The sequence below is a fragment of the Neovison vison genome, chromosome 3, assembly GCF_020171115.1.
Source record: "Neovison vison isolate M4711 chromosome 3, ASM_NN_V1, whole genome shotgun sequence".
NCBI lineage: Eukaryota > Metazoa > Chordata > Mammalia > Carnivora > Mustelidae > Neogale > Neogale vison.
In genome coordinates, this window is record NC_058093.1 from 217,374,596 (window position 1) to 217,389,787 (window position 15,192).

A 15,192-nucleotide genomic window follows, 5' to 3' on the forward strand; every position below is an offset into this window, starting at 1 on the left:
TTCGCTCTCCCACTCCCCCTGTTTGTGTTCCCTCTCTCACTGTGTCTCTGTCTGTCAAATAAATAAAATCTTTAAAAAAAGAAAAAAGAAGGAAAAATTTTAGGTCCTGGGGCACCTGGGTGGCTCATTTGTTAAGCGTCTGCCTTCGGCTCAGGTCATAATCTTGAGGTCCTGGGATCAAGCCCTGCATCAGGCTCCCTGCTTGATAGGAAGCCTGCTTCTCCCTCTCCCACTCCCCCTGCTTGTGTTCCCTCTCTCACTGTGTCTCTTTCTGTCAAATAAATAAGCAAAATATTTAAAAAGTTTTAGGTCTTATGTTTAGTTTTTTGATACATTTATGGGGCTTGATCCCAGGACCCGGGATCATGACCTGAGCCGAAAGCAAATGCTTAACCAACTGAGCCACCCAGTGGCCCCTAGTTAAGGGTTTCTTTTTTAATGGGTAAGGTAAGTGTCTAACTTTATTCTTTTGAATGTGGTTATCAGTTTTCCCTGAACCATTAGTTGGAAAGACTGTCCTTTTCCCATTGGATGGTCATAGCACCCTTGTGGACATCTATCTCCTATTTTATTTTATATCATTTTATTTTAGAGGGAGAGAGAGAAAGTGCAAACGGGGGGTACTTGGGTCAGAGTGGGAGCTTGAGGTGGGGAAGGGCTCAATTCTGGGTGTGTTTTGAGGGGAGAGTGGACAGGATGTAATGAAGGATTTGGATGCAGGTAGGTGGGAAGGGATTCAGGATTTTTGACTTGAGCAGATGGAGGGGTGGAGTAGCTCTTCACATAGAGCTGTGGGAAAAATAGGGAACAGCTAGACTCTGGTATGTTAATTCAAGTTGTAACTTAAGCTTTTCTTTAAATGTGAGCATTTAAAAATGAGCATTTTTCACATTTGTTCTGTTTATACTGGCTCAGAGTATTTGTAATTTTTACATTTACACTGAATGGGATGGAGCAAGGAATCCATGCTCCTCCAAAAACAGGGTTCCCAGCCTTGTCAAGCCATGAAGACGCCCTGCCCTTAGAGCAGGAGCCAAGGCAGTCAGGGTGCTGGTAGTATGGCTGCTTCCAGGAGTTTCTTTTCAGAAATCCACGATGATGGAAAAGCTCTGGGTTTGTGGTCAAAGTGCCTCTTCAGTTAGGCTGCCTAGGCCTTGGTGTTTGGCCTTAGAAAGGAGAGGGGTTGACATGGGTCTCTGCAGAGAGCTGGCTTTGAGTGAACAGCACAGGGGATAGAAGGCAACCAGGTGTGCCTGGAGCTGTCACATGTTCTGAGTTTGCGTGGCATTTGTGATTCCAGATACTCTGTTTTTGTGTCCTCGTTGTCCTTTTGTCCTTGTTGTCAATAAGGGAACCAAAACCTTCATGGGCACTTCTTAACAGGAAGGGGTGGAAGTTGGTCGTGCACATAGCTCTGCAGCCTGCTGACTCCAGGGTTTCCTGTGAACACCTCGGTGATTCGAGCTCCATGCAGGATGACATCCAGTGACAGACTCCTCTCAGTCTCCAGCGTTTCCAGCTGTCCTCTCTTCCTTGACCAGTGGACCTGAGGACAGAAATCCGTGTGGTGGAAAAACTGGCCTGGTGGACATGGTGGGCTCTTTAGGGAGGAAGTAGTCATCCTGTCCCTCTTCCTGCCGGCCTCTGATGTGACTCCACAGAGAGGGCTGGGCCTATGTGATTGGCACCTGACATATCCTATCAGGTGCGAAGGGCTGTCTCCAGCCTGGAGCCCAGCTTTGTGGGTGTGAATATACCCGGGCTGTGTGGACAGCAAATAAGTGGTTCGGTCCTGAGGCCCTCCCTATGAAGTGGCAGCAGTGGGTGCTGAGGGCAGGCCTGGCTGTCCTGCCTCACTGAAGAGCAGGAGCAGCTCTGCAGGTGGAATGTGGTCTTGGGTTTTTCTCCCCAGTAACAGAATTTAGAGAATTTTCTGTGGTTTTTTTTTTTTTTAAAAGATTTTATTTATTTATTTGACAGACAGAGATCACAAGTAGGCAGAGAAGCAGGCAGAGAGAGAGGAGGAAGCAGGCTCCCTGCTGAGCAGAGAGTCCGATGTGGGGCTCGATCCCAGGACCCTGGGATCATGACCTGAGCCAAAGGCAGAGGCTTTAACCCACTGAGCCACCCAGACGCCCCTCCCCCCTTTTTTTAAAGAATTTTTTTTAAGGTTTTATTTATTCACTTAATGAAGAGGGAGAGTACAAGCAGGAAGAGCAGCAGGCAAAGTGGGAGGGAGAAGCAAGCTCTCTGCTGAGCCTGGAGCCAGATGTGGGACTCGATCCCAGGACCCTGGGATCACAACCTGAGCTGAAGGCAGCCGCTTAACAAACTGAGCCACCCAGGCTTCCCAGAATTTTCTGTGGTTTAAAGCAAACTGTTCCAACTCCAAAATGTGAACATTTTTTAACAGAGTAGAAAAGTTGAGAGAATAGACTTATACCCACATACACACCTCTTGATGGAACAGTTAATGTTTTATCATATCTGCTTTATCTCTCTCTAAATATATATATATACACATACACATATATTTTATTTTTCTCTGAACCATTTGAAAGTACATTACAGTCATTGTGAAACTTCAACTCTAAATACTTCAGTTCATATCTGAGCATAACAACAACTTGGTTTTGTTGTTCAGTTTTGGCCTGGCCATGGTGGCTTGTGGCAAGGTTGAGGCGTACAGGGACCAGCAACGTAGACAATAGGCCGCAGTCAGGAGCAGCTGGAGCTGCATCCACGCTCACTTCCTGTGTTAGCACTGCTTTCTGATTTCCAGCCTTAGTTCAGAACCTTAAAAAATGTATCGTACAGCATTCCAGTTTGTGAAAAGGAATGAGGACAGAGCAGCCTGTGCCCATACAATTGCCCTGTGTCCTTGCTCCTGCCCACCCGCCCAGAGCCCCATTGGCTGTGCTGTGGTGTCTGTGACCCTGGACAGTATTGAGCACAATCTGCACTTTTTACAACTTTATGTAGTCACTATAGCTTTATTCTTATCTTCTGTAAACAGGCTGCTATTAAGTTCCTCATGAGGTTGTTAAATGAGAAGGATGTATGTGTAAATACCTTGCCCCATGCCGGCAGGGAGTAGAGTCAGTACATCTGGGCACTCCTATTTTATTGTGTTTTGCTTTATTGTGCTCCAGAGATAATTGCGTTCATTTTACAAATAGAAGGTTGGTGGCAACCCTATGTCCAGGAAGTCCGTCAGTGCCATTTTTCCAACAGCATTTGCTAAGTTTGTGTCCCAGTGTCATATTTTGGTAATTCTCGCAATATTTCAAACGTTTTCATTATTATATGTGTTATGGTGATCTATGATCAGGGACTACAACTTGCTGAAAGCACACATGATAGCTAACATTTTTTAGCAGTATTTCTAAATTAAATACATTGCTTTTTAAAAAAAAAAAAAGATTAGAGAGAGCGAGGGCACGAGCTGGGGTCAGGGGTAGAGGCAGAGGGAGAGGGAGAAGCAGACTCCCCACTGAGCAGGGAGCCCAGTGTGGGGCTTGATCCCAGGACCCCCAGATCATGACCTGATCCCAAAGCAGACGTTTAGACAGCTGAGCCATCCGGGCACCCCATGTACATTGCTTTTTTAAATATAATACTATTGCGTATTTAATATACTAATATATAGTATAGCATAAACAACTTTTATATGCACTGGGAAATAAAAAACTCATTTGAGTTGCTTTATTGTGCTACTTGTTTTGTTGCAGTAGCCTGGAACCAAACCATCTCTGAGGTATGCCTAGACTGTTATACTTCTTGCCTAATGGGTGTTGAGGAAATGTGGATGTTGAAGTGGGCAAACAGTCAAGTTGGCAGGGAAGTAGATCCCCCTTGCCCACTCAAGTAGAGTTTACTTTACAGCCCAGCTCTGTCCTCAGAGAATCTTGGGCTCATTCAAGGGCAGGAGGGTGTATCAGTGGCTTCAGGGCCCCTACCTGGGAGGGACTGTGGCAGCCTCTCCCCCAGGCCGCTCAGGCTGTGACAGAGTGTTGCCAGCTCCAGCCCTCCCCTCTTCCAGCCTTTGCCTCTTCCTGCCTCCTCCACCTCTGGGACAGCTCTGTTCCTGTACCATTCACCATTTGGGAACTGCCTGGCTCCTGAGGCTTTGAGCAGCCAGTATGTGGAAGAGCCCAGGACTCTGCCTGAAGAAGATGAGGAACAAGACAAAGCTGAGCTTTGGAACTGGAAGGAGTCCAGGGCGGCTGACTCAGACATCTTCAGGGCCCTGTGTGGAGCTTCCTGCTAGGCTGTTCTTCCACAAATCACTTTGTTTCCTTTATCATGCTGCAGACCACCGGTCTTCTGGGCCTCCTCTTCTAGGAGCTGCTGGCGGGACTGCTAAGAAACATGTTCACGTTTGAGGGGGGGTTTGGCAGGGCTGGGAGAAGCTTTCAGATGAAGAGATCTCCTAGGGCACCTCATGCTTGTCCTGGCTCCTTGGCCAGACTTTTGTGAGGGCGGTTACTTGCTCATGACTTCTTGTGCCAGCCTTGAGACACCAGCCATTAGTGGTCTTCCTCAGGAGGCCTCTCCTGGTCCCCAGGAAATGAGAATTAGCAAGAACACCTGGCACCCTCATCCCACCATTACTCTTCGCCTGGCACAGCAGTGCATGAAGTTCAGTCTGTAGGGAGCTCTAGTGGCTTGACTCACCTGGGACGCCTGTCCTCAGGTGCTCATGGCCAAATGGCCCAAGGCCTGCTGAGCCTTGAAGTGGCACTAGGTGGCACTCTCACACAGGGGAGTCCCAGCAGGGTGGTTGGAAGGGACCTCTTTCGGGGTGGGAACGTAAACTTACCAAAGGGTTTTTGTTTTTCCCAGAAATCATTATTAACTATTGTCTGGAATCTAGAAGGCATTTCCTTACTGAAACGTATGAGGTGGAAGTCATGCTAGAAGGCTGATCTCAGGACAGACCTGTGGGCTGGTTTATGAGTTCTAAATACCAGTCTGCCCAAGAGGCGTAGAATGGTTATAAAGGAGCTCTGGTAGACATGGAGTAGCAGTGTTCCTCATTTTACAGGGAGAGCATTGGTGCTCCAAAGGCTGCTCAGCAAATGAGAACCCGGGCTTTTGTTTTCCTCCCCCGAGTGTAACTTGGACTAGACCTGGTCTGGAAGTAGTGGCAGCTTTGGGGAAGTCAGAATGGTCCTCCAGGATCTTTCTGGTTCTGGAATTTAGTGTTGCCAGGATTCTGTGTTATCCTCTCGTGCTTTAACTGCTTTTTATCCAGGCTGCATGGTGTGTTTGCTTAGAGTTCTGGGGTGAGAATGGGGTCTCTCTTTTTTTTAAGATTTTATTTATTTATTTGACAGAGAGAAATCACAAGTAGGTGGAGAGGCAGGCAGAGAGAGAGAGAGGGAAGCAGGCTCTCTGCTGATCAGAGAGCCCGATGCGGGACTCGATCCCAGGACGCTGAGATCATGACCTGAGCCGAAGGCAGCGGCTTAACCCACTGAGCCACCCAGGCGCCCGAGAATGGGGTCTCTTAAGTCTCACTGAGTCTCAGAGAAAGCTGTGGGCCCAGACTAGGAGCTGCCAGGTACAGCCCATGTTGGGTATTCACCAGCCTTGTGCTGGAACCTGAACCCCAGGGTGCTGAAACTAGACATAGGGCATCCCTGCTGGCCTGTTCCTGCTCTGCATTGTGGTATCCAATGTTGTGGAAGTCCATGAGGAGGGACCCTAACTGTCTTCTGGCCTCCCCACTGCAGCATTCCAGGCCTGTAGCTTTTCACAGAGCACTTGCTGGGATAGAGCCAGATGAGGAGGACAGGTGTGTGGGTCTTTGTCTGCCCAGTACCATGTCCTTTTCCAGGCTGCCTGGGCCCAGCTGCCCATCTCTTTACAAGCCAGAAGGCTCTTTCTTCCTGTTCCAAATATTGCTTTAGAAACAAAATCCTCTGAGGGCGCCTGGGTGGCTCAGTGGGTTGAGGCCTCTGTCTTCGCCTCTGGTCGTGTTCCCAGGGTCCTGGGATGGAGCCCTGAGTCGGGTTCTCTGCTCGGTGGGGGGCCTGCTTCCTCCTCTCTCTCTGCCTGCTTCTCTGCCTACTTGTGATCTCTGTCTGTCAAATAAGTAAATAAAAATGAAAAATCTTAAAAAAAAAAAAAGAAAGAAACCAGATTCTCCGTGGTCATAAGAAGCTAGGGATGTACCTTTTTATTTTACAATTTTTGTAAAGATTTTTTATTTATTTGACAGACAGAGATCACAAGTAGGCAGAGAAGCAGGCAGAGAGAGAGGAGGAAGCAGGTTCCCCGCGGAGCCGGGGCTTGATCCCAGGACCCTGGGATCGTGACCTGAGCCGAAGACAACCCACTGAGCCACCCAGGCACCTCTAGGGGGATGTACCTTTGATCAGTACCCTAGAGTGGCAAGACTGAGCCTTCAGAGGCAGTCTCACCATTGAAGGGGGTGCTGACCTACCAGATACTGATCTGGCTCCTGAATGCCATACCCTTTCTTTGGTGTTCCTGTCAGACACTGTGTCTCGCCTAGAAAATGTTAAGCTGGTTCCTTCTCTCCATCCCTTGTGGAGCAAATGCTTGGTGGTCATGGGTATAAGGTGTTGACCTCCCCAGGCTGGGCCCTGCTATCTAGTGGGGTAGAAAGGCAACTGTAGGAATATCACCCCACCCCCCCCACCCCCACCCCCACCCCCCGTCCCCCTGTGTCCCTGCCGGCAGCACAGGTTCTAAACAGCCCGAGGCCAGAGGGGACCTTGCTTACTGGGTCTGGTTCCATGGTCTATGCCAGATTTTGTGTGGCAGGGGTTTTGTATGATAGTGGAGAAGAGGGGGCAGGGGTGGGAGTAGGGGCAGCTTGTACCTTCAGGATGGGGTGTGAGAAAGAGCCAGACTTAGATGCCTTGTGTGTGCTTCAAGGGCCAGAAAAGGTGGCTGGGGGTGGCATTCTCAGTCTTGGAAAGCTGGCCCTGGGTGAGGTGAGACGCACGTGGAGACCTGAGACTACCCAGATGGGGGTGGGCAGGGAGGAAGGCCCTCAGCCGGGCCCAGGAGGTGTTGCCTGGGAAATCCCGTGACCGGCGGGGTTGGTCCCTGGGCCGCAGCCCCTCCCCTTAAAGGGGCCCTGGGCGCGGTGGCTGCGCCGCCCGGTGGGAGGGAGGAGCCGTCTGTCTGCCGTTGTCCAGTGTCCGCCCTCTGTCCCCGCCCCCGGAGGCCTCAGTGCTGGACCCGAGTCCCCGCCCGCGGAGGCTTCCTCCGCGGAGCGGCACCTCCCTGAGAGTCGGTCCCTGAAGCCCCGCCGGACGGGACTACCTGCGGGTGAGTGAGCCAGAGAGCAGTGGGCTCCCTGGAGCGGGCATCATGGGTGCCCGTCGCCCCATGGAACTGCGGGACCCTGGGCCGGAGAGCCCACCCCACAGTCTCCATCCCGTTGTGGGTTTCTCCTGCCCCACATGGTGGGTCACGGGCCGCGCGGGATGAGCTCATTTCCGCCGCGTCTGGTAGCATCTCCTGGCCCTCCAGCCGAAAGGGGAAACGCTGGGCTGGAGCTCTGTGTCCCCTTCCGCGCGGGGAGCTCCGGGTGATTTCCTCAGTGCGGCCCTATTCCTGGGTGGGACCGGAGGTGTTCTCAGTTCCTCACCCAAGGGGCGGAGAGGGGGTGACATGCTGCCCTTCGCAGAGCCCCATCCCCGTGTCAGGGTTCCTTTCATTTGGGAGATTTAAGGAAGCCCCACTGCTGTGGGAAGTACCTTCCCATCCCTCCCCCTTCCCTGGCCTCTGGCTTTAAAGAAGCATCTCTGGGTCCTTTTCTTTTTTTTTTTTTTTTTAAAGATTTTTATTTATTTATTTGACAGAGAGAGATCACAAGTAGGCAGAGAGGCAGGCAGGCAGAGAGAGAGGAAGGGAAGCAGGCCCCCTGCTGAGCAGAGAACCCCATGTGGGACTCGATCCCAGGACCCTGAGATCATGACCTGAGCCGAAGACAGCGGCTTAACCCACTGAGCCACCCAGGCGCCCCTCTGGGTCCTTTTCTTTGCTTCCTCTTCTCTTGCCCAAAGCTTCCCCAAGATGGCTCGCCCATTTCACCTGGCAAGAATCCATTTTCCCTGTTTTCAGTTCTTGAAGTTTTGTCTGCTTCTAGCCCTGGAACACAGGGAGGAAGGGTTGGTGCCCCCCCTGGACACATCTGTCTATGTGTGCTTCAGGTGAGATGCAGGAGGAAAGCCACCCTGACCTGCCTTCTGGGGTGAAAGTGGGCTCAGAAAGGCAGGCAGGTAGATCTAGGACTTGAGGCCTCTGAGGCTCGCTATCTGCTGAGACTTCAGGAGGAGTGACCCTGGCACCCAGTGAGAGTTCCACTCAGGGAGCAAGAGCAAATTTCTCAGTGTCTCTGGCAGGACCTGTGCCTAGCTGCAAGGCCTTTGGTGCTCAGGGAGTGCTTGTTGGGGGCAGACAGTCCCAACTCTGTCCCTGCCTTCCTGGACTTGCCAAAACTCAAACCTGAATCCACCAAAGTCCAAGGGAACCAGGCAGGAGCCTGCCTCCCGTAGTCCCCTGCCCCCACTCCTCTAGCAAGGGTAACTGGCCTGGGTCTGTCCATCTGACTTCAGTTGGAATGTTCCATTCCACTGAGGGGGTAGTGTTGCCTTCATCACAGGCTGTGAGGGGTAGATGGGGACATTGAGCATTGCTTGAGTTGAACCCCCAGAATGGGACATCCAGACAAAGGTGACCCCTCCCTCAACCTGGTCCTGTTCAGCCGTTGCTTCTCCTCAGAGGGGCAGCCACTGTTACTGTGGTTTGGGCTCTTTCAGAACTGCCACCTCTACCCTGTGCCTTCATCTCGTCAGTGGGAGTGAACCTCCTTCCTCCAGAGTGTGAGTTTGGAAACAGAGGTGAGGGGTTGGGATTCAGGTCCAGGGGATGAGGCTGCACCAAGGTCTTGGGTGGAAGTGAGGTGTGGTGTTTCTGAACAGAGCAGAGTTCTGGACCAGGGTCGCTGCTATGATCTGAGCCTGTAGGCGGTGAGCAGGAGGAGTGACCCTTCCCATTTCCCAGATGAGGAAACTGATAGCCTCAGAGCACCTGTGACTTGCAAGGCTTCTCCCAGCTCAGGGCCAGCTGGACAGCCAGGGTTGCAGTAATTGAGTTGTCGCCATACCTACCAAAGCCTCTGAGTTCTCCTGCTCATTGTGGCCAGCCCTTAGGCCTTATGATAACTTTAAACTCTTACTGGTCACAGCTCACAACTCTTCTCCACAGAGTGTTCTTGAGACTAGGGAGTGAGGGAGGTTGTCTGTACTTCCTCACCTCAGGGTACGCTCCTGGAAGATTCCTCATCTGGGCCTGAGCCCCTCGTCCCACTCCAGGGAGCCAGAGAGCAAGCGGGAGAGCAACAAAGTTCTGGCTTGGGCTCCAAGGTCATTGCAGGTGTGGGGGGAAGTCGGGCACTGAAACGGGGAGGGTAGGAGCACTGTTGGCCTAGGAAGTGGCGCTTAGCCTTTGGAAATCAGGAAGGAAGGAATGACCCTTAGGGAGCCCCTTCCCTCCATCCTGCAGCTTTGAACTGAACAGAGGGTGCCAGGCCTGTTCCCTGGGGGACAGGTGAATTCATGTCTGTTTTCTGGGGAACTTTTCTGGCCCATGCATGGTGATTTGGAAGAAGCCTGACAGTCTGGTCCCTGTCCCATTTCTAGAGAGTAAGTAGAGTGGTAATGGAGGCAGGATGGAGGGCAGAAGACATTCTGCCGGACCTTCGGGGCAGTTTCTAGAGTCTCTAGGATAGCAACAACTTGGGCTGGCCCCCTTGAACACCCTGCACTGCTGTGACGGGCTGTGTGGCCTAGCCAAGTCCCTAGGCCGGAGGCTCTGGAGTGAATGAAATGGGAGAGGCACAGACAGGAATCTGCTTTGAGGACTGGAGGTTTGGGGCAGAGCTAGGTTTGTGTTTGGTCCTGGCAGGTGCCTTTCTAGCCGCCTGCTGCAGTGGCTGCTGCCTGGTGTGATAGGATGGTGAGGAAAATGGGTAAGAGGAGATGGGGGCTCCTGTCCTCTCCCACAAGGCCTCACTGTGAATCCCAGGTGTGCATTCATTTCGAGCTTTCTAGAGTCGGGGAAAGAGTGCTGGGAAGCCAAGCATTGTGCCCAACCCAACCTGCCTGACACCCCTTGGGGCCTGTTTTCCTGGGGAGCTGACAGGGACTAGTGTGGGACCCCCATGGCCTGGTGGGTCCTGGAGGGGCGGGGTGTGTACTCAGTATGTGGGTAGTATAGTTGAAGTGATCTGACTGTTATGGATGGGAAAGTTAGGAGGCTGAGCCTTGGTGGGGCATAGACACGGGGGTGTCCATGGGTCCCTGGGCCTGGCCCTTGGGGCAGAGGAGGCTTATGTCCATGTCCGCTTTTTGGTGAGACTGGGTGGTGGGCACCATCCCACCTGGCTCACCCTCAGTGAGCTGTTCTGCCCACCCAGGCAAGTGGCCTGGGAAGATGATCTCTGTTGGAGGGGTCTGGGCCTGGGGTTGCTCAGGCGTTGCCACTTCCTTGGTCGGGACTGGAAATCCATGCTTTGCTTTCGGACCTCCGTCAGTCTCTTGACCCAGTGCAGTCTCCCTCTGCACACTGCGCTCCAGGGATTCAACGCTAACCTCCAGGGCCTAGCCTTTTCACCTCTGGCTGAGGTGGCTTTGCTGGGGCATCAGACATTTCACACTAGTGTGGGTGGAGCCATGTCTAAGTGGGGCCTCTTGCTCTGTGAGTCCGTTGGCTGTGGCGGGGGTGATCAGCACTGGCCTGGGATTGCATCCACGGCCGGGTCAGTTCTCTGCCTTGGGAGCTTCTCTTGGGGCCCGCATCTCTGCATCTAACGATGGTGGCGAGCACTGTCCCCTGTAGCCTGCCGTTGGGATTGGAGGCCAGGCTGGGTGGGGCCTTGACTCCCCTTGGGTTTAGACAGCAACAACTGTGGAATGTTTGTTCTCCTTCCCTGTTATCTGTGAGGGCCTTGTGGAGGCTGGGCGTGTCCTTCCAGATCGCCAGGCAGAGTCAAAGTGCTGTCCAAAGCAAAGATTGTGGGGGAGCTGGTTCGGGCTTCAGTGCTGGTTGGTTTTCCTTCAGGTCAGGTCATGTGTGTGCTCATCTGCTGAGGAGGGCTTGTGGGGGTTGGTATCAGGGATGGGAGGCTCTGAGGCCTGGGGGGCAGCAAAGAGAGAGCTGTAGCAGGTCAGATGTCCATCGTCTCACCCACTGTGCCTCTCCTGCCTTCCTGCTCTCTCATTCCTCAGATGTTACTTCGTCACCTGAATGGAAAATGGGTCAGGTCCTGGGGAGGGAGGGGCTGCCCAAGCTGCAGACAGGCCGACGCTGGGCGCCCGCCTGGAGCACAGGGCTCTCAGATTCCCACTTGTACTTCTTGGGCTCATAAGTGTCTGGTCCCTTCCCTGCCATCAGCTCACTGGAGCAGGCAGGTGGCCAAGCCTAGGGACAGAGTGGGCGGAAGGCAGGAGCTTGTGTCCCAGGCGGTAGGCCTCTGCCGCTTCCTGAGCTGGTGTGACCAGTGCCTGTCTTTGCAATAGCCCCGACCTCTAACTTGCGCCCCGTGAGCCAGCGGGACCCAACCAAACTGGGAAGAGGCCCACCAGCCACCAGGCGGCCAGCCAGAGGAGTGGTGACAGCACAGGAGCTCCTGGCTGGGGGGAAGGGAGGAAGGAGGAGAAACAAAGGCGAGTGTGCCTGGCGCCGCCCACCATGTGTCAGTCAGAGGCACGGCGAGGACCTGAGCTCCGAGCAGCGGCGAAATGGTGAGATGCTGCCGGCCCCGTCCTAACCCCTCTGTGCCCCGCCACAACCTCCGGAAGGTCAGAGTTCATGTCCAGCGGCCCCGTGGTGGAGGTGGCAGCGGGGGGCCAGGGGATCAGCCCCCGAGGCTGGAGGGGCCCGGCCCGGGGGGCCTGAGTCGGAGAGCCCGCTTCAGGTACCTGGGGAGGCGGAGTGGGCTGGTGGCCTTGTGTCTGCTGCACCCTAATTGCTGCTCCCAGGCCCCCCCACCCCGGTTGTCCCCCATCCCCCCACCTCCGGGAGAGGGGCTGCTCTTCTGGGATTGGTCCCTGGGCTTCTGCAGTGATCAGGGCGGGTGGGGGAAGTCCTGGGGACAGCAGGGATTTATTCAGCTTTGCTTGGTCCCCACCCCCTTAAAAGACCTTTTGAAAATGCGGTGGTGGGGTGGGGTGGGGTGGGGTCGGCTGGGAGAAGAGGAACACAGGGAGCCTGGTGAGCTGTGGGAAGAAGCATCTTCCATTGCCATCCCAGCCATCAGCTTGGTTCTCCCATTTTTTCTTTTTAGTATCAGCTGAGATGCCTCTTTGTTCCTTGCTTTGTTCAGCAACTGGGGGCACAGGACACGCTTCTCTGAGAGCACAAAGGCGCAGATGGGAGCCTTAGATTATCCAGTTGAATGCAGTCTTTGCGCAGATGAGGAAACTGAGGCCTGGGAACCTTCCCAGAGTGGATGGGAATGTGGTTGCCTGGTGGCTACACTGGACCTCAGGAGCATTTTCTAGTGCTTAGGCATGAGACCGGGGGACTTGGGTCTGCTGTGTCTCAGGAAGCCAGGGTTCTGGTGGAAATGCTCACCCCACCTCTAAGATCCCCACGAGGCTGAGCCTGTGCAGGATGCACTGAATTTGGCTGGTGGGGACCTTTGCCAAAAGGAGGGGGCTGGCTCAGGTGTGTGGCCCCAGCAGACCTGGAAGGTGTTCTGAGAGCTGGTAGGGGGTTCCCCCCACCAGCTTCTGCGTCTCCTTTGGAGAACCTGATCTGATGTAGAAAGACCAGGCAGGTGGATGGAGCTTTAGCTGTTCAGGATATGCTGTGTGTGCAGGTGCATGTTCCTAGGCTTTTCCTTTGGGATCTTGTCAGGCCCAATCCCTTCATTTATCAGATGAGGAAACGAGGCATAGCGCCAGGAAGAGATTCTCCAAGATGCTACCGTGCAGCGGTTGCAGTCGCGCCCCGCTGCTGTGTGCTGCTGCACCGCCGGGTTTCTGACTCCAGCTGTGTCCCCCTAGGGACCCTGTGGCCACAGCCGGCCCCAGGAGTGGGGGGCTGGCATGCAGGCTGTGCACCCCGTCTTCCCTGTGCTGCCCCCGATTCCTAGTCCCCCTTAGCTGGTAGGCAGGTGGGTGAGACTGGGATGAGAGTCTGCCGAACAAAGGCAGATGAGCCCCCACCTCAGCCTGGGGTTGGGTTGACGGACCTCAAGGCAGGCTTGCTGAGGGCGGGATGGGGCCTCCCAGACCCTGCCGGCTGACCTGGCCGTGCATGGACATCTGCTCTGCAGGTTGCACTTCCCCCAGCTGGCTCTGAGGCGGAGGCTGGGACAGCTGAGCTGTATGTCCAGACCTGCCCTGAAACTGCGCTCCTGGCCCCTGACGGTCCTCTACTACCTCCTGCCCTTCGGTGCCCTCAGACCGCTCAGCCGGGTGGGATGGAGGCCCGTGAGCAGGGTAAGTGTGCACAGGCTGCTGGCCCAGCTCCCCCTCCCCACCCTCCAGGGGTAGGCCTAAGGTTGGGACCCGGCCCACAGAAATGCAGGAGACATTTGTCAGATTAGAGCTGATGATGTGGGTGCTGAGCCCTCGGGGATGGTCATTTTGACAGGCAAGTTGGTTGGGAAGTCCAGGCAGGCTGGTGGCCCTGATGGCCTGCTCTGCACTGCCTTTTCTTGCCTGCACTGTGCCATTTGGGGGCTCTGCTTCTGGAAGAAACCTATACTGGGAATTCAGAAAATGGTTTCCTGTGTTTGGGAGATTTCCTGTATTTGGGCAGAGGAGAGCTTAGAGGTGATTTTTAGAAGAATGCAAATTAATTCCTGGGTGCCAGAGGGTGATGAGGAGGACTGATGCCGGTTTGGGCCCCTTAGGGTATGGATGGACTTGGGAGCCCCAGGCAGTGCTGGGTGACTGAGCGACCTGGCCACCGCACCCTTGAGGGCTGTCTGGCTGCCTGGCTTCCTCGCCCTGGGCTCTCTGGGCAGGCTGACCCCAGGCAGGGGACCTTGGACTCTCAACGGGCGTCAGCTGGGATGAGTTTGGGCCACCACTCACTCAGTGACTGTAGAGGTGTTTAAAGTTGGAATGAAATTGCCTTTACACCCTAGGGACTTGGTGTCTGAGTTGGGCTGACAAGCAGCAGCTGCCAGTTAGAGGCGGGTTCTGCTGTGGTGGCCGCACCTGAGGCTTGAAAGGCATCCCCTTCCAGGTTGCCTGGCCCTGAGGGTTTGGCTGGGGGTGCCAGCAGATAGCGGGGGTGCTGGGGGAGGCCGGGCCCAGTCCCCTCTGCCTCCAGGAAGCAGCCCCCTGGTGCCCTCACAGTAAAGTGCCTCAGCGCCCTAGCAGCCCGCCCCTGGTGACCGTGGTCCAGAGCACCTGCTGTGGGGGGGGTTCCTCTGCCTCCTCTTCAGATTAGAACAAGTGCTTTGGGCTGTAGACCTTCCCATGCCCCCGGGGCCTCCTGCCCCTTTCTGCCACAGCCTCTTGGTGCAGGTAGCAGAGCTGTTCACCCCCCACCTTTCCTAAAGAGGGAAGACCAGACTGCGCTGGCCAGTCTGTTCTTGGGGATGGGGGCAGTTGCTACTGGTGTATTAAGTGACTGAAACCGCTGGGTTTAAGTCACTGTGTCAGTCTTGGCCAGTACTCAGTTTGTGGGAGTGTTTGGGAAGCTCAGTCTGGTTCCTAGTGGGCAACAACCACATCACAAAGCCGTGGCAGGGTGCCCACGTCTCCGGGGGTGGTGGGTGGCTGACTGGGGGGCACGCGGGGCCATCTGCTCATCTGCCTGCCTGTGGCCCACAGGTGGCCCTGTACAAGTCGGTGCCCACGCGCCTGCTGTCGCGGGCCTGGGGCCGCCTCAACCAGGTGGAGCTGCCGCACTGGCTGCGCCGGCCTGTCTATAGCCTGTACATCTGGACCTTTGGGGTGAACATGAAGGAGGCTGCCGTGGAGGACCTGCACCACTACCGCAACCTTAGCGAGTTCTTCCGGCGCAAGCTGAAGCCACAGGCCCGGCCTGTCTGTGGCTTGCACAGTGTGGTGAGGCCTGGCCCTGTCCTCCATCCCTCCCCCGGAAATGGGACTCTTGCCCTTGCCTTTGGCAACCAGTCCCAGCAGTCCCCGCAGGTGGCCCATGGGTACTCCTCCCAGGCTG

General features: G+C 54.7%; 1 protein-coding gene across 9 annotated transcripts in view; it reads left to right on the forward strand.

Moving 5' to 3' along the window:
• Nucleotides 1-15,192, forward strand: part of PISD (phosphatidylserine decarboxylase) — a 43,590-nt gene that overhangs the window by 25,556 nt on the left and 2,842 nt on the right. The window contains exons 1-5 of one of the 9 annotated variants that reach the window (XM_044243866.1): nt 7,137-7,308; nt 8,805-8,867; nt 11,565-11,789; nt 13,328-13,493; nt 14,841-15,077. In XM_044243866.1, coding sequence (XP_044099801.1) covers nt 11,737-11,789; nt 13,328-13,493; nt 14,841-15,077 — 456 coding nt within the window. In that variant the 5' untranslated portion in view covers nt 7,137-7,308; nt 8,805-8,867; nt 11,565-11,736. Of the gene's footprint in view, nt 1-7,136; nt 7,309-8,804; nt 8,886-11,564; nt 11,963-13,327; nt 13,494-14,840; nt 15,078-15,192 lie in introns of those variants that run through there. The other 8 variants (XM_044243867.1, XM_044243869.1, XM_044243871.1 and 5 more) reach the window with 8 other exon arrangements.